At 32.8% G+C, this 27,746-nt stretch overlaps 2 protein-coding genes across 5 annotated transcripts; both read left to right on the top strand.

The window, feature by feature from the left end:
- On the top strand, window positions 1-27,237 carry LOC134686753 (pyruvate dehydrogenase E1 component subunit alpha, mitochondrial-like). Of its 4 annotated transcripts, none has more exons than XM_063546483.1 (10): window positions 1-219; window positions 13,533-13,583; window positions 14,447-14,594; window positions 14,875-14,900; window positions 15,338-15,464; window positions 15,886-15,977; window positions 16,890-17,138; window positions 17,572-17,708; window positions 18,645-18,753; window positions 24,929-27,237. In XM_063546483.1, exons 1-10 carry the CDS (start codon window positions 118-120, stop codon window positions 25,091-25,093), a joined length of 1,206 nt encoding a protein of 401 aa, XP_063402553.1. In that variant the 5' UTR covers window positions 1-117; the 3' UTR covers window positions 25,094-27,237. The 4 variants fall into 4 exon arrangements, with proteins under 4 accessions (XP_063402553.1, XP_063402552.1, XP_063402554.1 ...); XM_063546482.1 differs by lacking the exon at window positions 14,875-14,900 and adding an exon at window positions 14,735-14,760; XM_063546484.1 differs by lacking the exon at window positions 14,875-14,900 and adding an exon at window positions 14,665-14,690.
- Window positions 18,964-23,313, top strand: LOC134686751 (uncharacterized). The gene is made up of 2 exons (XM_063546480.1): window positions 18,964-20,801; window positions 23,176-23,313. Exon 1 carries the CDS (start codon window positions 19,205-19,207, stop codon window positions 20,786-20,788), a length of 1,584 nt encoding a protein of 527 aa, XP_063402550.1. The 5' UTR covers window positions 18,964-19,204; the 3' UTR covers window positions 20,789-20,801; window positions 23,176-23,313.
- Window positions 27,238-27,746: the final 509 nt, after the last annotated feature.

The raw sequence follows: 27,746 nt of genomic DNA, 5'->3' as shown, positions 1-27,746 counted from the left end.
TTGTAAATGAAAATGACAAATAAAATGGATACAAAATTAAGAATATATATTTGAACATATTTGGTTACTAGAAGACAACATTTGCGTTATTTTGTAATAAAACAGCAATCGTTACAAATGAGTTTTTTCACAGACACAAGCGGCTTATTGACCTCCAAAATTTCCAAAATGTTGTCGACTGTCGGTAGGGCCTTGCGAAATTCTTCTACACAGAAAACAGTAAGCATAGGCAAACACAATTGCTATTGAGATAAGCAATGGTATTGCTGGAAAATCCATTGATAAATAGTCTAATACTAGTTCGCTCCTTAAACACATAATTTCGCACCCTGCACCTCCAGTGGCTCCACGTCTGTACATCACGAATTCTAGTCAAATCGGCACCTGGTTTAATCGGCACTCGGTCAAATCGGCACCCAGTATAGTCAAATCGGCACCTAGTCAAATTGGCACCTGGTCAAATCGGCACTTGATGTAGTCAATTCGGCACCCATGTTAAATTTGTTTAATATATACACGGTTGTGTACAAGATGTAACTTTGTACAAATTGTACTTTGTACAAATTGTAATTTGTACACGGTTTTTGTACAAGTTATAAGTTTTTTGACACACATTTTCTTACACCAGGTGATACAAGTTTATCTTTAAAAATGTTCTAGTTCAATCTTTAAATTCAAATTTATATACTTTAACTTAACATTTCGTGCTATTATCCTTGTCCTCACAATGGAATTGAGGATACCTGAATGGTTTAAATTCTGATTATAATTTTCTCCTTATACCACATCGCATATATATCCATAAACAGTCTTTTTGTGGTCTGATAATGTTTTTGTATTAAGCCGGTGTACTTGATTAAAGTTATTAATTAATAGAGAAAATTTAAGAAAACTTTAAATGATTAACTTTTGTATTTTTACTGCTTTTTAACATGTAATGCATGATAAAATCCAACCCCTCATGATCGAATTTATAAATTTTTATAATTATTTATAAATATCTTGGACTATTATGCATAATACATGTAGTCCCAGTCCCATATATTATATTCAATATTATTGGATGCCGAATTGACTTTAAAAAGGTGCCGATTTGACTAGATGCCGATTTAACCAGGTGCCGATTTGACTTTTTCTATGGGTGCCGATTCGACCAGGTGCCAATTTGACTTGTACCCGTACAACACTACATGTATGACATGTATGATCAGTGTTCCATCAAGGCCGTTTTCAGAGGGCTCGGCGCCCGCCTTTTTCCGAATGGCACCCTGTGCCCTTTTTACAGTTACCTGGGCGCCCTGCCTTTTTTGAAGATCGATTGCATATTAATTTGTGCATATTGATATGATACGCTAATTACTAAATTTTACCTGGGGAAAAGTTTATGACTTTGTTTACGACCCCAAGCTAATCAATGGTTACAACTGGTGTCATAATCTGTTGTTATAGGTAATCCGTTTATCGGATGGGTCATTAATGATCATCAACATTAATTCATTCAAATACAATCGGTCAGTCGGCAATTATCTTTGAAGAAATGTGCATACAACAACTTGGGCACAATTTGCGATGTTTACCGTAGTTTCATGGAGGAAACATAATGACAGGAAGTTGGAAAACCATACTAAACTCGTTGAAGACATTGTTTGACTTGTTTTCCGTAAAATAAACAGAAAATTCAGACGTACATGTATTTGTCATTGACTGCCTTCATTTTTGATACGAAAATAACAAAATCGGCCGCCATATTGTGATCATATTTACATCATATTTACGTACTGTTTATTATCCTCCAAAGAAGGAGCACACCTGAATAAAGAAAGATAACTCAATCTGATTTTTTCCCTAGTATTGAGTAACCCATTTACATATTCTAAAATATGTCTACATATTTCTTGCTTAAGAATATATATGTTAAGGTATTTATTTTGAGTTATGGGAAAAGTTAAAGAGGGTCTTAGTAGCAGTGTTGGTAGGGTGCCTTGGTCATCTTTTTCTGTATTCTTTATTTTTGATACTATTTTTCACTGTTGCTTTATATCCTAAACTTGTGAATTTACTGAGCACAGCTGTTTTGTGCTGTATTGCCATTAAGCACAGCAGGGGTAGAAAGGTGAAACTGGTAAAATGTGGCAGACCATAGAAACAATATGCCCTTTTCATACTATCATATCGCGCGTTAAATGCCCTTTTTCAGGATTGGCACCCTGCCCTTTTGAAAACCTAGCTGGAACACTGATGATGTAAATGATGTACCTAATCAAAATATCGAAATAATTATGAGGTCTAAAAAGCATATTCAAAATGCGTCAAAGTGAAAAAAATGAAATAGACCTGAAAATGAAATGAAATGAGTCAGGTGTTACCTTGAAAGGGAACCAGGTCTGTGTCGATTCTTCTTTTTTAACAGGTTGGGAAAAAACCCTCGGGTAACACAAATGACCAAACAACACTGTTATCATGGTCATGATGGTTATTGACCAAAAAAAACTTTAAGTTTTAATATTAGCACATATTGGTGACTTTTAAACATTGATTAATATGAGGCAGGCATTACCTGTGAAAGGGGACGAAGTCTGTATGAATATTTTTTTTAATTCAAACATATATTAATTTCTAAACGGAAATACCTTTACTTTTCCAATTTTGGTTCTGTTGTTAAGGATTTTAGTTGTGACATTAGTTAAGTTATGACGTCATATGCAATGTAAACAAAGAAACGCTATCATCAGGTAATGTTTTTTCATATCAAGGAATTATTAACTCTTTCAACACTACAATTTTTTTTTAGAAAAATGGCTGCTGCTGCATTTTTTTTGTGTTCATTCATTAGAACAGTATATTCTTTTTCAGACTGCTGTATCTTTTTTATTATACGAGATACAGAGAAAGTTATTGCATGAAAAATACTCAGGAGAGCATGAACTGTAATGTTAGGCAATTATTTTAATGAAATTTTCATCAAGTTACCTGCATTTTCAGGTAATTAACAGGTAAAAGGTGTAATTTATTACATTTGTATTGAATTTTAGATAAAAACAGTCTTCATTTATTTTGTTGTTTTATCTGGCATTTAATAAAGAAGACACCAGATGCTCGATTCCGTAGCGTATTGCACCATACACAATGTTGTATGTAATCGTTGCACAAATAAATGGCTCCGTCCTAAAAAATTTCAGTCAACTTCAGTTTTCCTCCCTTTTTCTACGTCTCGTAATGATCGATCAAATCATATTTCCCACACGAATTAAATGTAATAAACACATTGAGATAACAAGAAATCTTTAACTAATCCTCGTTGTTAGTTTCGCCATAGAAATGCTGAAATATTTCCATATTTACAGCTTCGTTTCAGATTTCTGCCATTTGCATTTCATGATTTGTCAAAATATTTGTTTTTATTTTCCTTCTATTTTCCTTCTATTGCATGATTTTACAATAAAAATTGCCGGGATTTCAAGTGCAAATGAGACCTTGTATATCCTCGATTCAAACGAGGAAAAATTAGAGAGAACCCAAATGAAAACTGAATGGTTTAAGAGTCCTTATGAAAAATCCTTTGTCATCGCGGCATATGAAAATTTCGGGATAATTTTCCCGATTTTTATTTTAAATTTTTTTTATTGATATTTCTACTGTTATTGGGGACTCCGTCCCCATATTAAAAAATAATATATTATCAAGGTATTTTATAACTTAAAAATGATTTACAGAAAGTAGAAAATTTCATATAGATCATTTTAAATTTAGTGTGTAAATCGAACATGGCGGCCCTTGTGATTTCCGTGGTCACCAAATTGGATGAACACGCTAAATTTAAAAAGTTTTTTTATGAACTTATCTTCTTTCTGTAAACATGGTAAATCATTTATAAGTTATAAAATACATCGATAATACATGTATACTATTATTTAATAATCATTGTTTAAAAGTCACCAATATGTGCTAATATTAAAATTTCAAGTATTATTCGGTCATTACAAGTGTTATTCTGTTAATAACAGTGTTATTCGGTCATTTGTGGTACCGCAAACCCTCTATATGGTGACTATACCTGTAAAGAGGGATAATCCTTCTATAGAGGGTTATTTTTGTTTACACTGGATTTAAATCAAAATAAGGCAGAATGGCATTTTCTACTTATTATGGCAGTAACCTGCAACAGTTGATGTACTTAATTTAATATGCACATGCCCAGTTTGCTGCTTATCTGACTGAACATACAATCTATTGTTCACCATGATTGAAAGCTGTGTTGATCAGGTAAATTCCACTCACTTATGCCTCTCTGAACAGAATTTCTATTGTTAGATTTAACATGAAATTTAAAGGTCAACTATATATATTCCTTTTGTTGTTGATCAGGTATTCAGATAGGTATACAATAGATTGCAAGTTTTGTCACTTTAGCAGAAAACTGGACATCTTAATTTTTAAGAAAGTGCATATGATGCCAGAGATTATAGCCAATATAACTAGAAAATGCCATTCTGCCCTAATTTGCTTTATATCCAGAGTAAACAAAAATACCCCTCTATCATGTCTATAGAAAGATAAAATTATCCCTCTATAGAAGGATTATCCCTCTATACAGGTATAATCACCATACAGGGGGTTTGTTCCCAACCTGTTTGATTCTAACATATTTTAGTGTTCATGGTGTTCAAAAGAAACGGACATAACATAACATTTCTAATGTTGGTCCTGTTGTCAATACTCAAAGTCTCACAACAAACAAGACCAAAAGAATGAAAGAGATTTCTGCACAAATGCGAGAAAAATAAAAAGAAAGTTACATGAGTTAACAATTTTGAGTTCATGACATTAAAATGCATTAGTATATATTTGTACATTGGATTTTTTTTTTTTTTTTTATTAATTTTTCTACTGTTATAGGGGACTTTCCAATGTACAAATATACTGTTTTTAATCGAAGTTTAAATCATGTTGTTGAGACATCAATCCTGTAAATTATATGAGTTTTCGTTGATGGTTATAATATTTCCCCCTTTTAATATCATGAACATCCTGTTCCTTTATGTTATTAATAGAAACACAATTTTAAGTATAAGACTATAAGCCAGCATATCGTATTTATAAAATATGTAAACAAATTGAATATAGGCATTTGAATTAACTGTTTTATGCCCCACCTACAATAGTAGAGGGGCATTATGTTTTCTGGTCTGTGGCTCCGTTTGTTCGTCCGTCAGTGCGTTTGTTCAGGTTTAAGTTTTTGGTCAAGGTAGTTTTTGATGAAGCTGAAGTCCAATCAACTTGAAACTTTGTACACTTGTTGCTTATGATATGATCTTTCTAATTGTAAAGCCAAATTAGACTTTTGACCCCAATTTCACGGTCCACGAAACATAGAAAATGAAAGTGGGAGTTTCAGGTTAAAGTTTTTGGTCAAGGTAGTTTTTGATGAAATTGAAGTCCTATCAACTTGAAACTTAGTACATATGTTCTCTATAGTATAATCTTTCTAATTTTAATGCCAAATTAGAGTATTACCCAATTTCACGGTCCATGGAACATGGAAAAGGATAGTGCGAGTGGGGCATCCGTGTACTTTGGACACATTCTTGTTTCCTTTTGATACAAAGTTCCCGGTTTGAGCCTCTACGTCTATTCACACCTGTCAATCATTTCTTGCAAGTAAAACATTTTGGTCCGACAGATCACTCATGCTTTCTATTTTGACACATATTAAGTCTCTACCCGTACTGTATATTGATAACTTTATAATATAAATTGCAATAATTTTCCATGTATATATATATAGCTAGTTTTCTTGAACATGTTGTCAGAACAAAATGCCAATTAAATTTGGCACTTGTGCTTAACTTTTCAAATTTTTACTACTTTTATCATAAAATTTTTTTCTCCAAGGGATTACAAAGGGAACATTGATTTTACCATGTTTACATGTAAAATTGAGAATGGAAATAGGGAATGTGTCAAAGAGACAACAACCTGACCAAATAAAAAACAACAGCAGAAGGTCACCAACAAGTCTTCAATGTAGCAAGAAATTCCCGCACCCGGAGGCGTCCTTCAGCTGGCCCCTAAACAAATATATACTAGTTCAGTGATAATGAACGCCATACTAATTTCCAAATTGTACACAAGAAACTAATATAAAAATAATACAAGACTAACAAAGGCCAGAGGCTCCTGACTTGGGACAGGCGCAAAAATGCGGCGGGGTTAAACATGTTTGTGAGATATCAACCCTCCCCCTATACCTCTAACCAATGTAGAAAAATAAACACATAACAATACGCACATTAAAATTCAGTTCAAGAGAAGTCCGAGTCTGATGTCAGAAGATATAACCAAAGAAAATAAACAAAATGACAATAATACATAAATAACAACAGACTACTAGCAGTTAACTGACATGCAAGCTCCAGACTTCAATTAAACTGACTGAAAGATTATGATTTCATCATATGAACATCAGGCACAATCCTTCCAGTTAGGGTTTTAGTATCATACCATCATAACATATATGAGAAGAACATAACCCGTGTCATGCCAACAACTGTTTTTAGAATAAATGTCTTTAGTTCCGACGCAAAGACCTTATCAGTGACTCAATATCAACGCCAAAATATGCAATCTTTAATGACTTGACAACAGTATCGTAATTATATCCCTTCTTAATCAGTCTATTTAAAGGTTTTGTAAGTTTCTGAGGTGAATACTGACACCTTTGTGCTTTATAAAGAATATTTCCATAAAAAATTGGATGTGAAATACCTGAACGTATAAAGAGTCTGCATGTTGAGCTATATTTACGAATGATGTCTTTATACCGATGATAAAATTTAGTAAAAGTTTTGACTAGTTTGTGATATCGAAAACCCTGGTGTAATAATTTTTCAGTAAAACATAAATTTCTCTCGTTAAAATCTAAAACATTGTTACAAACACGAGCAAATCGTACAAGTTGAGATATATAAACACTGTAAGATGGTGACAAGGTAACGTCACCATCTAAAAACTGGACATCTTAATTTTTAAGAAAGTGCATATGATGCCAGAGATTATAGCCAATATAACTAGAAAATGCCATTCTGCCCTAATTTGCTTTATATCCAGAGTAAACAAAAATACCCCTCTATCATGTCTATAGAAAGATAAAATTATCCCTCTATAGAAGGATTATCCCTCTATACAGGTATAATCACCATACAGGGGGTTTGTTCCCAACCTGTTTGATTCTAACATATTTTAGTGTTCATGGTGTTCAAAAGAAACGGACATAACATAACATTTCTAATGTTGGTCCTGTTGTCAATACTCAAAGTCTCACAACAAACAAGACCAAAAGAATGAAAGAGATTTCTGCACAAATGCGAGAAAAATAAAAAGAAAGTTACATGAGTTAACAATTTTGAGTTCATGACATTAAAATGCATTAGTATATATTTGTACATTGGATTTTTTTTTTTTTTTTTATTAATTTTTCTACTGTTATAGGGGACTTTCCAATGTACAAATATACTGTTTTTAATCGAAGTTTAAATCATGTTGTTGAGACATCAATCCTGTAAATTATATGAGTTTTCGTTGATGGTTATAATATTTCCCCCTTTTAATATCATGAACATCCTGTTCCTTTATGTTATTAATAGAAACACAATTTTAAGTATAAGACTATAAGCCAGCATATCGTATTTATAAAATATGTAAACAAATTGAATATAGGCATTTGAATTAACTGTTTTATGCCCCACCTACAATAGTAGAGGGGCATTATGTTTTCTGGTCTGTGGCTCCGTTTGTTCGTCCGTCAGTGCGTTTGTTCAGGTTTAAGTTTTTGGTCAAGGTAGTTTTTGATGAAGCTGAAGTCCAATCAACTTGAAACTTTGTACACTTGTTGCTTATGATATGATCTTTCTAATTGTAAAGCCAAATTAGACTTTTGACCCCAATTTCACGGTCCACGAAACATAGAAAATGAAAGTGGGAGTTTCAGGTTAAAGTTTTTGGTCAAGGTAGTTTTTGATGAAATTGAAGTCCTATCAACTTGAAACTTAGTACATATGTTCTCTATAGTATAATCTTTCTAATTTTAATGCCAAATTAGAGTATTACCCAATTTCACGGTCCATGGAACATGGAAAAGGATAGTGCGAGTGGGGCATCCGTGTACTTTGGACACATTCTTGTTTCCTTTTGATACAAAGTTCCCGGTTTGAGCCTCTACGTCTATTCACACCTGTCAATCATTTCTTGCAAGTAAAACATTTTGGTCCGACAGATCACTCATGCTTTCTATTTTGACACATATTAAGTCTCTACCCGTACTGTATATTGATAACTTTATAATATAAATTGCAATAATTTTCCATGTATATATATATAGCTAGTTTTCTTGAACATGTTGTCAGAACAAAATGCCAATTAAATTTGGCACTTGTGCTTAACTTTTCAAATTTTTACTACTTTTATCATAAAATTTTTTTCTCCAAGGGATTACAAAGGGAACATTGATTTTACCATGTTTACATGTAAAATTGAGAATGGAAATAGGGAATGTGTCAAAGAGACAACAACCTGACCAAATAAAAAACAACAGCAGAAGGTCACCAACAAGTCTTCAATGTAGCAAGAAATTCCCGCACCCGGAGGCGTCCTTCAGCTGGCCCCTAAACAAATATATACTAGTTCAGTGATAATGAACGCCATACTAATTTCCAAATTGTACACAAGAAACTAATATAAAAATAATACAAGACTAACAAAGGCCAGAGGCTCCTGACTTGGGACAGGCGCAAAAATGCGGCGGGGTTAAACATGTTTGTGAGATATCAACCCTCCCCCTATACCTCTAACCAATGTAGAAAAATAAACACATAACAATACGCACATTAAAATTCAGTTCAAGAGAAGTCCGAGTCTGATGTCAGAAGATATAACCAAAGAAAATAAACAAAATGACAATAATACATAAATAACAACAGACTACTAGCAGTTAACTGACATGCAAGCTCCAGACTTCAATTAAACTGACTGAAAGATTATGATTTCATCATATGAACATCAGGCACAATCCTTCCAGTTAGGGTTTTAGTATCATACCATCATAACATATATGAGAAGAACATAACCCGTGTCATGCCAACAACTGTTTTTAGAATAAATGTCTTTAGTTCCGACGCAAAGACCTTATCAGTGACTCAATATCAACGCCAAAATATGCAATCTTTAATGACTTGACAACAGTATCGTAATTATATCCCTTCTTAATCAGTCTATTTAAAGGTTTTGTAAGTTTCTGAGGTGAATACTGACACCTTTGTGCTTTATAAAGAATATTTCCATAAAAAATTGGATGTGAAATACCTGAACGTATAAAGAGTCTGCATGTTGAGCTATATTTACGAATGATGTCTTTATACCGATGATAAAATTTAGTAAAAGTTTTGACTAGTTTGTGATATCGAAAACCCTGGTGTAATAATTTTTCAGTAAAACATAAATTTCTCTCGTTAAAATCTAAAACATTGTTACAAACACGAGCAAATCGTACAAGTTGAGATATATAAACACTGTAAGATGGTGACAAGGTAACGTCACCATCTAAAAACTGGACATCTTAATTTTTAAGAAAGTGCATATGATGCCAGAGATTATAGCCAATATAACTAGAAAATGCCATTCTGCCCTAATTTGCTTTATATCCAGAGTAAACAAAAATACCCCTCTATCATGTCTATAGAAAGATAAAATTATCCCTCTATAGAAGGATTATCCCTCTATACAGGTATAATCACCATACAGGGGGTTTGTTCCCAACCTGTTTGATTCTAACATATTTTAGTGTTCATGGTGTTCAAAAGAAACGGACATAACATAACATTTCTAATGTTGGTCCTGTTGTCAATACTCAAAGTCTCACAACAAACAAGACCAAAAGAATGAAAGAGATTTCTGCACAAATGCGAGAAAAATAAAAAGAAAGTTACATGAGTTAACAATTTTGAGTTCATGACATTAAAATGCATTAGTATATATTTGTACATTGGATTTTTTTTTTTTTTTTTATTAATTTTTCTACTGTTATAGGGGACTTTCCAATGTACAAATATACTGTTTTTAATCGAAGTTTAAATCATGTTGTTGAGACATCAATCCTGTAAATTATATGAGTTTTCGTTGATGGTTATAATATTTCCCCCTTTTAATATCATGAACATCCTGTTCCTTTATGTTATTAATAGAAACACAATTTTAAGTATAAGACTATAAGCCAGCATATCGTATTTATAAAATATGTAAACAAATTGAATATAGGCATTTGAATTAACTGTTTTATGCCCCACCTACAATAGTAGAGGGGCATTATGTTTTCTGGTCTGTGGCTCCGTTTGTTCGTCCGTCAGTGCGTTTGTTCAGGTTTAAGTTTTTGGTCAAGGTAGTTTTTGATGAAGCTGAAGTCCAATCAACTTGAAACTTTGTACACTTGTTGCTTATGATATGATCTTTCTAATTGTAAAGCCAAATTAGACTTTTGACCCCAATTTCACGGTCCACGAAACATAGAAAATGAAAGTGGGAGTTTCAGGTTAAAGTTTTTGGTCAAGGTAGTTTTTGATGAAATTGAAGTCCTATCAACTTGAAACTTAGTACATATGTTCTCTATAGTATAATCTTTCTAATTTTAATGCCAAATTAGAGTATTACCCAATTTCACGGTCCATGGAACATGGAAAAGGATAGTGCGAGTGGGGCATCCGTGTACTTTGGACACATTCTTGTTTCCTTTTGATACAAAGTTCCCGGTTTGAGCCTCTACGTCTATTCACACCTGTCAATCATTTCTTGCAAGTAAAACATTTTGGTCCGACAGATCACTCATGCTTTCTATTTTGACACATATTAAGTCTCTACCCGTACTGTATATTGATAACTTTATAATATAAATTGCAATAATTTTCCATGTATATATATATAGCTAGTTTTCTTGAACATGTTGTCAGAACAAAATGCCAATTAAATTTGGCACTTGTGCTTAACTTTTCAAATTTTTACTACTTTTATCATAAAATTTTTTTCTCCAAGGGATTACAAAGGGAACATTGATTTTACCATGTTTACATGTAAAATTGAGAATGGAAATAGGGAATGTGTCAAAGAGACAACAACCTGACCAAATAAAAAACAACAGCAGAAGGTCACCAACAAGTCTTCAATGTAGCAAGAAATTCCCGCACCCGGAGGCGTCCTTCAGCTGGCCCCTAAACAAATATATACTAGTTCAGTGATAATGAACGCCATACTAATTTCCAAATTGTACACAAGAAACTAATATAAAAATAATACAAGACTAACAAAGGCCAGAGGCTCCTGACTTGGGACAGGCGCAAAAATGCGGCGGGGTTAAACATGTTTGTGAGATATCAACCCTCCCCCTATACCTCTAACCAATGTAGAAAAATAAACACATAACAATACGCACATTAAAATTCAGTTCAAGAGAAGTCCGAGTCTGATGTCAGAAGATATAACCAAAGAAAATAAACAAAATGACAATAATACATAAATAACAACAGACTACTAGCAGTTAACTGACATGCAAGCTCCAGACTTCAATTAAACTGACTGAAAGATTATGATTTCATCATATGAACATCAGGCACAATCCTTCCAGTTAGGGTTTTAGTATCATACCATCATAACATATATGAGAAGAACATAACCCGTGTCATGCCAACAACTGTTTTTAGAATAAATGTCTTTAGTTCCGACGCAAAGACCTTATCAGTGACTCAATATCAACGCCAAAATATGCAATCTTTAATGACTTGACAACAGTATCGTAATTATATCCCTTCTTAATCAGTCTATTTAAAGGTTTTGTAAGTTTCTGAGGTGAATACTGACACCTTTGTGCTTTATAAAGAATATTTCCATAAAAAATTGGATGTGAAATACCTGAACGTATAAAGAGTCTGCATGTTGAGCTATATTTACGAATGATGTCTTTATACCGATGATAAAATTTAGTAAAAGTTTTGACTAGTTTGTGATATCGAAAACCCTGGTGTAATAATTTTTCAGTAAAACATAAATTTCTCTCGTTAAAATCTAAAACATTGTTACAAACACGAGCAAATCGTACAAGTTGAGATATATAAACACTGTAAGATGGTGACAAGGTAACGTCACCATCTAAAAACTGGACATCTTAATTTTTAAGAAAGTGCATATGATGCCAGAGATTATAGCCAATATAACTAGAAAATGCCATTCTGCCCTAATTTGCTTTATATCCAGAGTAAACAAAAATACCCCTCTATCATGTCTATAGAAAGATAAAATTATCCCTCTATAGAAGGATTATCCCTCTATACAGGTATAATCACCATACAGGGGGTTTGTTCCCAACCTGTTTGATTCTAACATATTTTAGTGTTCATGGTGTTCAAAAGAAACGGACATAACATAACATTTCTAATGTTGGTCCTGTTGTCAATACTCAAAGTCTCACAACAAACAAGACCAAAAGAATGAAAGAGATTTCTGCACAAATGCGAGAAAAATAAAAAGAAAGTTACATGAGTTAACAATTTTGAGTTCATGACATTAAAATGCATTAGTATATATTTGTACATTGGATTTTTTTTTTTTTTTTTTTTATTAATTTTTCTACTGTTATAGGGGACTTTCCAATGTACAAATATACTGTTTTTAATCGAAGTTTAAATCATGTTGTTGAGACATCAATCCTGTAAATTATATGAGTTTTCGTTGATGGTTATAATATTTTAAGTTGAGATATATAAACACTGTAAGATGGTGACAAGGTAACGTCACCATCTAAAAACGGATAATTAACGATAGGAAATGAAAAATCATCCCTTTTATCATAAATTTTAGTATTCAGCTTTCCGTTAGTGATATAGATATCAAGATCGAGGAAAGGGCAGAGGTCATTATTACTATTAGCTTTATTTAAAGTAAGTTCAGAAGGATAATTTCATTAATATACATACTGAAGTCGTCATTAATGAGAGCCAAAATATCATCCAAATATCTAAAAGTATTATTAAATTTGTTTATCAAATGTTGTTTTGATGGGTCTTTGCTTATTTTTGTCATGAATTGTAACTCAATACAAAAAGAGGTCTGCAATAAGTGGTGCACAGTTAGTCCCCATTGGAATTCTGATAATCTGACGATATACGGAATCCCCAAAGCGAACAAAAATGTTATCTAGTAAAAATTCAAGGGCATATATAGTATCAAAGCATGTCCTATTAAGTTATTAACATAGTTTTTTTGTTTATTGCTACTAAAAAACGACCTAAAAGAGTTTGAACATATATATTCACATTCTGATTTTTTGAATGCCCATTTAATTAGGTGTGTGAATTTTTTCTCTTAATGAGAATGTGAGGCAATGTGGTATACAGGGTAGAAAAATCAAAACTTTGAACTATATGAATATTCTTCGTCTTCAACTTTATCCAAGGTGCATTTTTTTTACGTTGAACATTTTGTTTTTATTTTTTTAGCTATTTATTGGATCAAGATGTGCATCAACAGAGGCAACATTTGAAGTGGCAGTAAGTAAACATTTACTTATCAATTTGTATAGTACCAGTCTTCATGGTTAACAACAGGCTCACCAGCCCAGGCTTGTAAAATTTCAGTCAGGCCTGTAAACATGGTAAAAGAGGTCTACATGCTTATATAATTGAGCCTGCAGTCTGCATTTAAAAGTTTACCGTGAATACTGCTGTCAGAGTACTTTAATTTATTTCCACCAGCCCATCAACAGTAGGCAACATACCCATGTTTACTAAAAATGTTCATGATTAATCATAAATTTTATTTTTTTACAAAATTTGACATTAAATGTTTATAAACATGATAAAATCTATGAACATATGTGAAAGATAGACAATAGAGAGAAAATACAAAAGGGGTATTCAAACTCATAAATCAACAACACCATTTCAAAAAACAAAACTCATATATCATTGTATACATAGTATACAAAACACAACATTCATTACATGACATTGGAAACTAAATACTGAGCAACACTAAATATAACCCCATCTAAAAACAGAAGAAGGGTTAACTGATTCTGGTTTCCACATCTAAATTAAATTTAAAAAAACAGTACATGTCTTTTATACTATACATGTACTTCTTAAACTATCCTATGCTACATGTATATATATATGTGTTTGAAACTTTGAAAGGCATTGCCCATTGTTAAAATTGAGAATGGAAATGGAAATGTGTCAAAGAGACAACAATCCGACCAAAGAGCAGACAACAGCCGAAGGTCACCATTTATATATATATAATTTTCAACACTTTTTACTTACTTTACTTTTACTCTGATTTTACTTTTTGTGTTTGTGTCATTTGCAATGTTTTTTTCATCCCTATCTGTAAATGTGGTTTCTTTTTTCAGCAATGCAAACTACATAAGCTAGAGCAAGGTCCTGCTACTACAGTCACCTGTACCAGGGAGGATGCATTGAAATACTACAGACAGATGCAAACCATCAGAAGAATGGAAACAACAGCAGGGAACCTGTACAAAAGTAAACAGATCAGAGGTTTCTGTCATCTGTATTCAGGACAGGTAATATTCAACAGGGAACCTGTACAAAAGTAAACAGATCAGAGGATTTTGTCATCTGTATTCTGGACAGGTAAGATTAAACAGGGTACCTGTACAAAAGTAAACAGATCAGAGGTTTCTGTCATCTATATTCTGGACAGGTAAGATTCAACAGGGAACCTGTACAAAAGTAAACAGATTAGAGGATTATGTCATCTGTATTCAGGACAGGTTAGATTCAACAGGAAACCTGTACAAAAGTAAACAGATCAGAGGATTCTGTCATCTGTATTCTGGACAGGTAAGATTCAACAGGGAACCTGTACAAAAGTAAACAGATCAGAGGATTTTGTCATCTGTATTCTGGACAGGTAAGATTTAACAGGGTACCTGTACAAAAAAAACCAGATCAGAATATTTTGTCATCTGTATTATGGATAGAAGCGGGAGATATGAGCTCAGCAAATGAATTAGAACCTTCTGTCTGTGATTACTTGACTGGATGTAAGATATTTATGGGAACCTGGACCACAAGAACATTCTTACATCTGTATTGTTGTCTGTAATTACATCAAAATATTGCAATTTGAATAACCTACTTTAAAAAAATCTATGAATTTCATATTATAAGCTGTGCATGGTGTAAGAATATGTATAATATAAAAATATGCTGAATTTTCACCATTTTGATCGTTTTCTTTTTATATATAAAATATGTCTCTATGTTCCTTCTTCTAGGAAGCCTGTTGTGTAGGTATGGAGAATTCCATCACACCAGACGACTCTGTAATTACAGCATACAGAGCTCATGGTTGGGCCTACATTAGAGGTATATCTGTCCGTGGTGTACTGGCTGAATTAATTGGTAGGTATTCATGTCTCCTAAAAAGTTATAACACAATTAATTAAAAAATCTGTGATGAATTAGCCATGTTAGAAAGCATAGACTTTGATATATGAGTATTTGATTAACCTATTGTCAATTCAAGCGTTCTCACTTATGCATGTTTTGTTAATCAGTAAAGGCATGAAAGGGGAACATGTGAAAATATGCATAAATTTGGCAACGGGAAAAAATAAATCCATCTTATGGTATCTATCAGAATTTTATTGAACAAACCCTTAATGATGGTTCTTTATGCCAATGGAAGGCAATTTATCATGACTGTGAAGAAAAAATAAGCTAAAAAACAAAGGAAATGGATATATTATCATGTAGATTTTATTCTCAATATTACATGTATCATACATTATTTAAATCCTGTATTTTGATTTATTTTATTCAGGCAAAAAGACAGGATGTGCACAAGGAAAAGGAGGATCTATGCACATGTATGCTAAAAATTTCTATGGTGGCAATGGGATTGTAGGAGCACAGGTATTTCTTAAATAATTTTGAATAGATGTATACACACTAAACAAAGGGAAATAATCCATCTGATATTGATTAGTTATCTCCCCTATTTGAGTTTTCTCTCTCCATGTACATGCACTTTAATAGTCTTTAAAACGTTACTGTTCATTTATCTATAATATTGTATTGCATGTTTAACCATCATGGGTCCATGATTGATTGATAAAGATTTTCTATTTTATAGAAAAAACAAATTGCACTACACACTGACACATAAAGATTTTCTATTTTATAGAAAAACAAATTGCACTACACATAAAGATTTTCTATTTTATAGAAAAACAAATTGCACTACACGTCCTGTACACTGACATTCCTTCCTCTGACAATTACCAGCCAAGTTTTTATATGCAGTCTTATATTTGGTAGAAATATTGAATACAAACTATTACCTGCTTATATCAATAGCTTTTTCTTGTAAATAAACAAAAGTTGATCTCTCATGATAACCATTTGGACAACTTAGAATATGTGCCCTTATGTTCTCACTCCTGCATTGGACAGGCACAAAAAGCTAGCGTCACCTGAGTTACAGTGAAATATACTTGGATTTTCTATCACATTCAATGTTACTTCAAAATGGAATTATTAGAACCGTGGCAGAGTGGATAGTATCCTGCTGTTAATTTCTGTGTTGTTAAGTTCACATATTTCTTTGCGTATTACCAGTGCTGCATCAAGGAATAATCTAATACTTCATCTAGAAATATAATATTTAGTTGTTTTATTATACTGAAGTTCAGATATTCTGGGCAGTAACTTCCTGTTTGACATACCTTGAATTCTTTATTATATTGATCATGTTTTTTTATGAGCAGGGGCTGTGCTTTGCAAGACAACTGATAAATGTTTGACAATGTATCTTGTTTTACTTAGGTTCCATTAGGAGCAGGTATAGCCTTCACCCAGAAATACCTGAACAATGGTAATATTTGTATAGCACTATATGGGGACGGAGCAGCTAACCAGGGCCAAGTCTATGAGGCATTTAACATTGCTATGTTATGGAAACTTCCGTGTATATTTGTCTGTGAGAACAATGGTTATGGTATGGGTACCAGTGTAGAGCGGGCATCTTATAGTACAGATTATTATACCAGGGGAGATTATATGCCAGGACTTAGGGTATGTCAGCTTTTGTGAAAATAAGTTTATTAGACGAGGCATATTGCTTAGGTTTAAAGTATATTATGAATTTTTTTTTTAAATGAAATATATCTATTCTTCCCTAGGTTTTTCAAGTTAACCTTAAATTTTGTTATAAACAATTGGCTTCTTTATTCTCTAATCGCCTGAAATTTTGCAAGCATGATTTTCTATTCTAAATATATATGTAAAAAAACAACTTATGATATAACACAAACTTCTAAAATAGTAATGATAGTGACTAGTAGTTTTGTAAATCTTTGTCCTTTGCTTATTTGTCTCGCTGGCAATCATACAAAACCTCCATTTTTATATATCAGATGTATGCAAGTCATATAAATACTAGTATCTTATAACATCTTTATATATTTATTAACAAATAAATGATATTTTTAACCATTTATTATATCAGGTAGATGGTATGGATGTATTAGCAGTAAAGGAAGCCACTAGATTTGCTAAAGACTATGTACTAAAGAATGGTCCTCTTCTTATAGAGTGTGCTACTTATAGATACTCAGGCCACAGTATGAGTGATCCAGGAACAAGGTTTGTATTGTAAAGTCATATGAAACAAGTGAGTGGTGAAAAATAATGTTTATCAATTCTTGAACCAATGCATGTATATATCATAAACTTAGTCCGCTGTGCACGAATTTATATTTTTTTACGCGAATATATATAGTTTAATCGTAATTTTTTTTTCTCTTTGTCTGATATGATTTAACAAATATGGCTGCTCATTAAGCTGTGTTTTGAAAGCGAAGTGTACTGATTGTCACCTTATAGTAAATAAATAACAAAAAGCATGGGTATTGAGCACTTGTTTAACATGTATAATCAGATAATTGTTTATTTTAATGACAGATCCATGTGTATTGCGATCACTGGATTTGTACGAGGAGGGTTACGCTCAGGTCACTATGCATACGGAAAATATGTTGGCCAATTGCTCCCTGGAAGGAAGCAATTGAAAATAAGTAAACTTCTTCTAAATGTGGACAAATTAAAGAATTTCTCTTAGAAAAAAGCATATGTACATAAGTTGTGTAATGAAAACTTTCCATTTAGTCATAAAAAACATATGCATAATTTTTTTTAATTTGAGGTTTCTTATGACTTTAATAATATCAAAGTTCGACAAAAAAATCCCGATTATAGTTTATACCATGCCCCAATTAAAAAAATAAGGATAGAGGAAAAGTATGCAAATGCTTGAATAGATCTTTTAGCAAATTTATAGGGCAAGGAAACTACCATAATACATGAATGTTGTAAAAAGATAAATTTCTTTGGGGTTTAATTTCCTTGTTTTAGCAACTGATCTGATTTTGTCAAAATGCTCTTTCAATGATCTTAGTTTAATATACACACTAAAACTATTAGAACTGTATTTGGATTTAATTTTGTTAAATACTCCTTTAATATCAAGAAATTAACAAATAAGTTCTGCTTTTACAGTAATGAGTTTTGTTTTGTTTACAGCTACAGAACGAGAGAAGAAATACAGGAAGTAAGACAAACTAGAGATCCTATCACAAGTTTTAAACAGAAATTACTAGAAACCAATTTGGTAACAGAAGATGAAATGAAGGTATGAATAAATGATATTGTAACAGCTTCTTATAAAAGGCCACGACATGAAAAATATTGATACTGATGAAATAATTTATAATAGAACAATTTACAAAAATAAAAATATGACAGACATGATACAACAACAACCACTAAACTTAGTCTTTAAGAAAGTTTGGTAAGTTCTAAATTTTATATTAATTCATAATACTTACGTAATTGGAAATTACATTAGGATTATCTCCCCCTAATTAGTATTCACACCGCCGATCGCGCTTTAAAATATCAATAAAGCGCTCAGGTATATCGACTCCCACCACGCATGCGTGATTCCCCAGTCTTCTTCTTCGGCGAAAAGTGTTCACACGCTTTATTTTTTCCTCTCGGAAATGTAACTTTTTTGATTTATATATCGTGTATTTTCATAGTTTAATTTTAAGTTTTTGAGATAGACGCTTTTCATTGTCAACATGGCAGAAGCTTTCATTACGGCCATTAATTCGGCAAGTGAAGAAGCAAATTCTCCTAAAGCTACTCCGTCTCGCTCTGATAATAAAAACGAGAAATCGTCAGGTAAACAGACCGGAAGTCGTAAAAAGACGACAAGTAAGTCTCGTAAAGCTAGCAGCACGTGTGCTAAAGAAGTATCAGAGGAACCGGAGACAATGTCAACAACAGGTTTGTCTGTAAACATAGAAAATGAATTGAGGGCAGAAATTTCTAGTGTCAAAGAGACCGTTAATTCGGTGAATTCTCGAATGGACATTTTTCTACCTCTTTTCGAGAAGTTCGTTTCACAAACTGTCACTTCAGGTGGACAAATAGAAACGGACAGAGAAATTGCCACTTCAGGTGGGCAGAACATTTCTCAGGACTCGAGGGACATTGCCACGTCAGGTGGGCAAAATTCTCTCAGACATGCTAGTGTTGCAAATCATGATAATGACATTGATGATGCAATTTCCCTTCAACCGGATAGAGACGAAAGAAGGGGTCTTGATTTAGATTTAGATTCTGATAATGAATCCCAACATTCTTCTGTGAAAAACAGTACACACAACCGTTTTCAGAGATATTCGGTAGTTGATAAGGACTCTCTTGATACTGAAAATGTCAGTAGAGATATCCTTGGTGACATTTTTGGTGAAGATGCCAAAACTAAACCAGACAAATCTGAAGCTGGTATTGTTCTGGATCAAAGTCAGATTAATATTTTGAATCAATCATGGCACTGTGATAATCCTTTATTATTGTCAACTTATAAAGAGGAATATAGGGCTAGTTTTCCAGTGAGTGATAAATCAGCTGATATTCTTAACTTACCAAAACTAGATGACATTACTCAAACTTTACTGTGTAAACGACATGGTCCTAATGCTGGTAAAGCTCATAATAAACTTTTTTCTAAACCTGAGAAAATTTTTGAAAATATGGCTTTCAAAGGTCAGTCAGCAGCTAGAATGGGTTTGATTATTACGGCATACATGCAACAAGCCTTAGGTTCATTAATGGAAAAACTAAATGATTCTGAACCAAATATTGATTTACTTGTACAAATGGTCAAAGATATTTTTGCCATGTCAGTGAAATCTATGGATCAAACAGCTAGAACAGGTGCATTTCATCATCTGATCCGTAGGAAAGCCACTTTGTTAGATACAGGTCTAGAGGACATAACAGAGCTTAATGATAAGTTTTTATCTCTTAAATTGTCAAGTGATGGTGTTCTTGGGAAAGATTTTGAAGAGAAACTGAAAAATCGTTCTGAGACAAACAAACAAATCAAAGATTTACTACCAGAGTTAACTCGTAAATCAGCTACCTCAACTTCAAGTTTTAAAAGGAAGAGTGCTATCATTCATACTAGCCAAGACACTAATGGTCCTAAAGTAGCTAAAAATGACTTTTCCAATTTTCGCATTCCTAAGGTAGCAGCTAAACCTAGTGAAAACAAAGGTGGATTTAAACCTAATTTCAGACGCTTTGGTTCTGGTAGAAAAGAGGCTGATGGTGAAAAGAAAGGTTCTTTTCGTGGCAATGGTAGATCTAAATGACTACAAAAAGCAGGTAAATATTTTATGTCAGAATCCAGAGATACCTGTAGGAGGTCGTTTAAAATTTTTTTGGCAAAATTGGGCAAAAATAACAAACGACAGTTGGGTTTTAAAAATAATAAAAGAGGGTTACAAATTGGAATTTTCGGGGAAAATCCCACAAACAGGAATAAAGAAAACAAATGTTCCTGCGAAAGATTTACCTATTCTGTTAACAGAAATAGATCAACTTTTTGGAAAAAACGCTATAGAAAATGTACCTGTAAAAGAAAAAAACTACGGTTTTTACAGTACGTTTTTTCTAGTACCAAAAAAGACAGGCGATTTGAGACCTGTCATAAATTTAAAACCTCTAAACAAGTGTCTTCAGAAAAAACACTTCAAAATGGATTCTCTAAACAGTGTCTTAAACTTAGTACAAAAAGGAGATTGGGCAATTTCTCTCGATCTGAAAGATGCTTATTTCCACATACCAATTCACGAAACACACAAAAAGTATCTAAGATTTTGTGTCAACAATCAGTGTTACCAATTTCTGGTGCTGTGCTTCGGTCCAACATCAGCACCACGAATTTTCACAAAAGTGTGTTCTGTAGTGGCAGCTCATTTACGAGCCCAAAATATTCGTCTAGCAACTTATCTAGACGATTGGTTTTTGCTAAATCAGACCAAAAAAATGCTGATTTCAGATCGAGAGAAAACGCTAAAACTCCTAACAAATTTAGGATTTGTAGTAAATCTAGAAAAGTCAAGCCTAATTCCAACACAATCAATAACATACATAGGAGCACTGTTTTCTCTAAAAGAGGGAATGGTTCGTCCTACATCAGAAAGGGTGTCAAAACTCCTTTCTGCAGTAGAACTTATCTTAAACAAGCAAAATCAAGCAACAGCAAGAGATTTTCTACAATTATTAGGTATTATGGCTTCATGCATAGAATTAATTCCAAATGCAAGACTCTTTATGAGACCAATTCAGTTACACCTCCTTTATCATTGGAAACCAGTTTGTCAAAATCTAGGAATAAAAATTCCTTTTTCGAAACATCTAAAAGGTCACCTCAGATGGTGGTTAAAAATAGAAAATTTGGTCATAGGCAGATCAATAACACCTTGGGAAACGTCAATAACAGTAACAACAGACGCATCAAATTCAGGGTACGGAGGTCACATCAACAACAGTCTCATAGTTCAGGGTACATGGTCAGTAGAAGAAAAACTTCTCCACATAAATTCTTTAGAAATGGAGGCAGTTTTTCTAACTGTAAAACATTTTCTACCAAAATTGATAAACAAAAATGTTCTTATTCGGTCAGACAATTCAACCGTTGTTCGTTACATAAACAAACAAGGAGGTACTCGTTCTCCCCAGCTATGTATGAGAACTTGGAAACTTTGGCAATTAGCGCTAGAAAATCAAATTTTTCTGAAAGCTGCACACATTGCAGGAAAAAAGAACATTCTAGCAGACCATTTAAGCAGGGTAAAAATTCAACCAACGGAATGGTCATTAAACAAAGAGATAACTCATGCAATGTTTCAGATTTGGGAGACACCTCACATAGATCTTTTCGCCTCTGCGAAAAATCGACAAACACAGATCTATTGCTCCTGGAACCCAGACCCTCAGGCTTATGCAATAGATGCTCTAACAATTCCTTGGAACAACATGTATGCATATGCTTACCCTCCAATTTGTCTAATACCAAAAATACTACAACACATGACAAAGTACAATTGTCAGTTAATTCTAATAGCCCCACATTGGCCGCGCAGACATTGGTACACAAATCTTCTGAAGTACATAATAGATTATCCAAGGAGCCTGCCAGTCAGGGAGGATCTATTACACCAGCCAAAAACAAACATATTTCATCCAAATCCAGCAGTATTCAATCTGACTGCATGGTTTTTATCGACAAACAGTTTAAAGAGAAAGGTTTTTCTAAAGAAACTAGAAAATTACTCAGAGCCTCATGGCGCTCTGGGACTCAAAAAGATTACTCTGTCAAATTTCGAAAATTCAATAGCTGGTGTAGTAGACGGGAAATTGATCCCTATAGTGCCTCTTTGACGGAGGCGGCTGAGTTTTTGACATTTTTATTCTCAGAAGGTCTTCAGTATAGAACCATAGCTGGTTATAGATCTATGTTATCCTCATTCCTAGCTCCAATTGGGAAAATTCCAGTAGGACAACATCCTTATATAACTCGTCTTATAAAGGGTGTTTTTAACTCGAGACCTCCAAAAGTAGTGCTTTTACCTGAATGGGACTTACCCTTAGTTTTAAAAAAATTAAAACAAGCACCTTTTGAACCAATGAAACATGCTCATTTGAAGTTTATTTCTTGGAAAACTGCATTCTTAATTGCAATTACTTCTTTCAGGAGATGCAGTGACTTACAATCTTTGTGTATTGGAGAAGAGTCGATTGTTGTGCAGAAGAAAGGGGTAACTTTTGTTCGTCATGGACTATCAAAACAGGATAGACCAAAACATTTTGGCAGCAAGATTTTTATTCCGTCTTATCAATCAGATAAATTATTAGATCCGAAGCGGTCTATTTATTATTATTTGAAGAAAACTGCACCTTTTAGAAATTCTGACAGTGAGTTTGAGATCAAGTTGTTTTTATCTTTTATTGAACCGCATAAACCGGTTACATCACAGACTATTTCGTCTTGGATTGTTAATGCAATTAAATGTGCTTACAATGAAAAAGACAAAAAATTTCGTGCTCATTCTACAAGAGCCTTGGGCCCATCTTGGGCACTTTTTAACGGCGCATCTGTGAAGTCTATTATGGACACAGCAGACTGGACAAAGGAATCAACCTTTACTCGTTTTTATTTACGTCACATAGATGTTGAAGTTTTAAATTCTGTGTAAATAAGAATTTTGTATATATATGGAAGAAAATTCTGAAAAAAGAAAAAAAAAAGGAGAAAAATTTATAGAAAATGGAAGAAAAAATTTTAACTGTATAGTGTTGTGTTATTTATATCTGAACTGATGTGAAGAAAATACAGTATACAAAGTACAGAAAGATTCTTCAGCTGTGGATAGCTTAGAAATCTCCTAATGTAATTTCCAATTACGTAAGTATTATGAATTAATATAAAATTGGGAAATTTGTTCTCAAATTTTAATTTTATGATAGAATAATACTTACGTAATTGGCTCCCACCCACCTCCCCTTTTGAATCTTTTTTGGTGAACACTTTTCGCCGAGAGAGACTGGGGAATCACGCATGCGTGGTGGGAGTCGATATACCTGAGCGCTTTATTGATATTTTAAAGCGCGATCGGCGGTGTGAATACTAATTAGGGGGAGATAATCCTAATGTAATTTCCAATTACGTAAGTATTATTCTATCATAAAATTAAAATTTGAGAACAAATTTCCCAATTTGAAATCAGGTCATCCATAGAAGATCAATTATGAATAAAACTAAAGAAATAAAGGTGTGTTTGTTGAAGATTTGCAATTCCTGCTTTGATCCTTAAAGTTAGGGATTTATTCAAGACCAAGAAAATGGTATAATATTTACATTGTTTACTGTTTGATTTCATTATGTATATAATTATTGGGTATGTGAAAACTCTTGCAAGAAGATGAGACTAAATTCTCAATAAGATTTCTAAAGAAGTATAAAGAATTGAAAGAATTGCCTTAAAATTCAGAGAATACAGAAATAGATGTATTTACACCTGTATGCAAATTTGTTCTCTATTACATTAAATCACACAAGTTCCCGTAAAATTTGACATCGCAATTTGAAAGATTTCACGTCATATTTAAAAAGTGATTGTTGCTTGATGGAGACAGATCAAATTCATTCTGAGACAAAATTCAGTTAAATAACAAAAGAGGAAATACTGTTATATATAAGAAAGAAGATGTGGTATGATTGCCAATAAGACAAATGTCCACAAGGGACCAAAATGACACAGACATTAACAACTATAGGTCACTGTACAGCCTTCAACAATGAGCACAGCTCATATTGCATATTCAGCTATAAGAAGTCCTGATAAAACAATGTGAAACATTCAAACGAGAAAACAAGCGGCCTAATTTTAAATAAAAACATAACCCATATTCAGATCCTTTTTTACCACTGAGATTTTATTTTACAGAAAATAGATCAAGACGTTAGAAAAGAAGTAACTGAATCAGAGAAGCAAGCTATAGCTGATACTGGTCCCCCACTTGAGGACATGTATGATCATATATATGTACAGCCAGAAGCAGATTTTAAAGTCAGAACATGTGATCCTTTAACAATGGTGGCTTCACGATAACAGTTCCTATAGACCATACTCAATTATTTGTCAATTAGTGTTATTTATATTATTTAAGATTAGATTTTGTAGGGGTGCAATGATCTTTTATACATATCACAAAAATTCAAGTGTTGTATGTTTATAAGAGATAGTCTAACTACTAAAAAAAACGTCATTCATGAAATGTTTGTTTAATGATCGGCAAAATAGATAAGTAAATATCTGGACATACAATGTAAGTATAGGAGAAAGTTATTTTAATAGAGTTTTTAATGATTAGACTCTGCACCCCTAATAATTTGTGATACAATCAAACGATATTTTAAAAGAACTAACAAAAATTAAAAAAATAAAGAAAATAAATATACTTGTAACAAAAGTGTTTTAAGACTGAGATAGACCTTGAATCAAGGCTTCCAAAACGGTCATATATGCTGGTCATTTGTATAATGTCCGGTAAAAGACCGGCTGGGCAAAGCATGAAACAGACATCTACTTTTTAGTTTCAAAGGCTTTTTCGGTCATTTTAACATATAATTCACGATCTTTTTGACCCAACATTTTACCTTTAACAGCCATACATTTCCGGTCATAAAAGTGACATGATGATTAATTACTATCAAAACAACCCCTACTTCAATACTTTCTAATTTTAATCAAGGCTAATTAGTCGTTGGACAGCTGAAAACTACCTGTTCAGGTGACAGGTAAACTATTTTTTACCGGACATCGTATAAATTAATCGGTCCATTCCCAATTATTTTCGTACATTTCAGCAGCTTGTATCTTATTGATTTAAAATATATAATAAATACATTTATAAACATGATTTGATAAATCATTTAAAAAGGTTTTAAATGAAAAATCGTCAGCACTACGTTGTATGAACAAGAACACGTGTGCGCATGTGCACAGGTAGGAAATTCAATTATGCATCCTACATTTCTTAAAAAATGCTAAAAGTATCAATGATACCTGTATCCAACGTTCATTTCAAGTATTTTGTTGAAGAAATAACGTGGAAAGAGCTTCTTCTCTCAGTAGTTCTATGTTAACGTGCACGGATTTTACGTATCCGTTTATGGTCCATGTTTTACCATTATCAAGTCAACATCCGGTTTTGAAAAATGTGACTTTAAAAACGAAAATAAAGTTCTAGACAACTTCATTTTCCACAAATAAAGAGTCTAATGCAGATATGAGCACGCTGATGTGCAGAATTTGAATGATGCAATGCCAATTTTAACAGTTTATGTCAGAACATCAAATTCATATCAAAGTAAAGTTTAATATCGATTTTAATTTAATGTCAATCATTGGGAAGGCCATCTGATTACCATGATTGCCTTTTGTGACTTTGTTTTAGGAATTAAAATTCGGATGAGATATAAAATGTCCGGCTGGCTCAGAAAATTTTTGGAAGCCCTGCCTTGAATCCTTGAAAGTTAGTAGTTAACTGACTGAGAAACACAGCATCTCAGGTCAGACCAAGCATAAACCATAAATATCTTATTAGAATCTCAATCAAACAAATAATTTCTTATTTTCCAGTGTACTTTTTTTTCCAGTTGTAATAGTGTCTACATTTAAAATGACATAACTAATTTTAAAAAAACAAAATTTTTAAGATATTTGGTCAAGAGGGTAAAAAAAAAAAAGTCTTTCGTCCTTTTGTCATATTGTTTTAATTTTTTTTTTTTAATCTGAATGGCATAAAACAGGAATGGTTCCACTGAATTAGTTTTATTTAATGAGTTATTAATGTTTTGTTGATATATTTACTTCGTCAAATTGTCAATTCTGCTGAGATTAAACTGAAAAAAAACTATAAACAGCTGATACAATTAAAAAAGGTAGATATATCATCTCAGGTCCTAATTATCTACTCAAAGTTTGACACATAAGCAAATTTATTTTGAAAAAAAATCAGCAACATTTGAGAAGTTTTATTTGTAATAAATGTATACAGTATACATTTTTGTGGAAAATTGTAAATAAAACGGTAAATGCATACCTCATCTGAAATTTCAAAAGCTTCTGAGAAGCTTTGGTTGTTTTATTACTTTTACATTTGTGATGACATATTGCATTATGAGTCAAGCATTTTATGTACAATTGAGTTTGTTTTTATTTGAATATGCAATAAAATTAAAACAACAATATTTAGTTGTTTACTTTGTTTGGATACCAACCCTGACCTGTTGACCATTGTTCATTTGAAAAAATTTCTGAGATTGTAAGTATTGATTTTGACTTCAGAAAAAGTATCAAAAAAGAAAAAATCTGAATATCCAACAATGACTTGAACCTTACTCTTACGGAAAGTGATACATAGAGAATATCATATGGCGTTTTCAATATCGCATCCGTATCAACCCGAGACACCAATATAATCCCAAGAGCTCTGCTCGAGGGATTATATTTGTTGAGGGTTGATACGGTGTGTGATATTGAAAAAGCCATATCATATACACTTTATTATATACATATACCTCAAGTAGATGTTTTTTTATGTGAAATGACGTCATACAGATAAGGAGGTTTGAAATGATGTCATACAGATTATAGGTTTGACATGACGTCATACAGATTATAGGTTTGACATGACGTCATACAGATTAGGGTTTTGATAAAGCCTTTGCAACAGTGCCTTTAATCGATGACGTGACAT

The sequence above is a fragment of the Mytilus trossulus genome, chromosome 10 (assembly GCF_036588685.1).
Source record: "Mytilus trossulus isolate FHL-02 chromosome 10, PNRI_Mtr1.1.1.hap1, whole genome shotgun sequence".
Taxonomy (NCBI): Eukaryota; Metazoa; Mollusca; class Bivalvia; order Mytilida; family Mytilidae; genus Mytilus; species Mytilus trossulus.
This window is presented reverse-complemented; position numbering and strand designations above follow the sequence as displayed.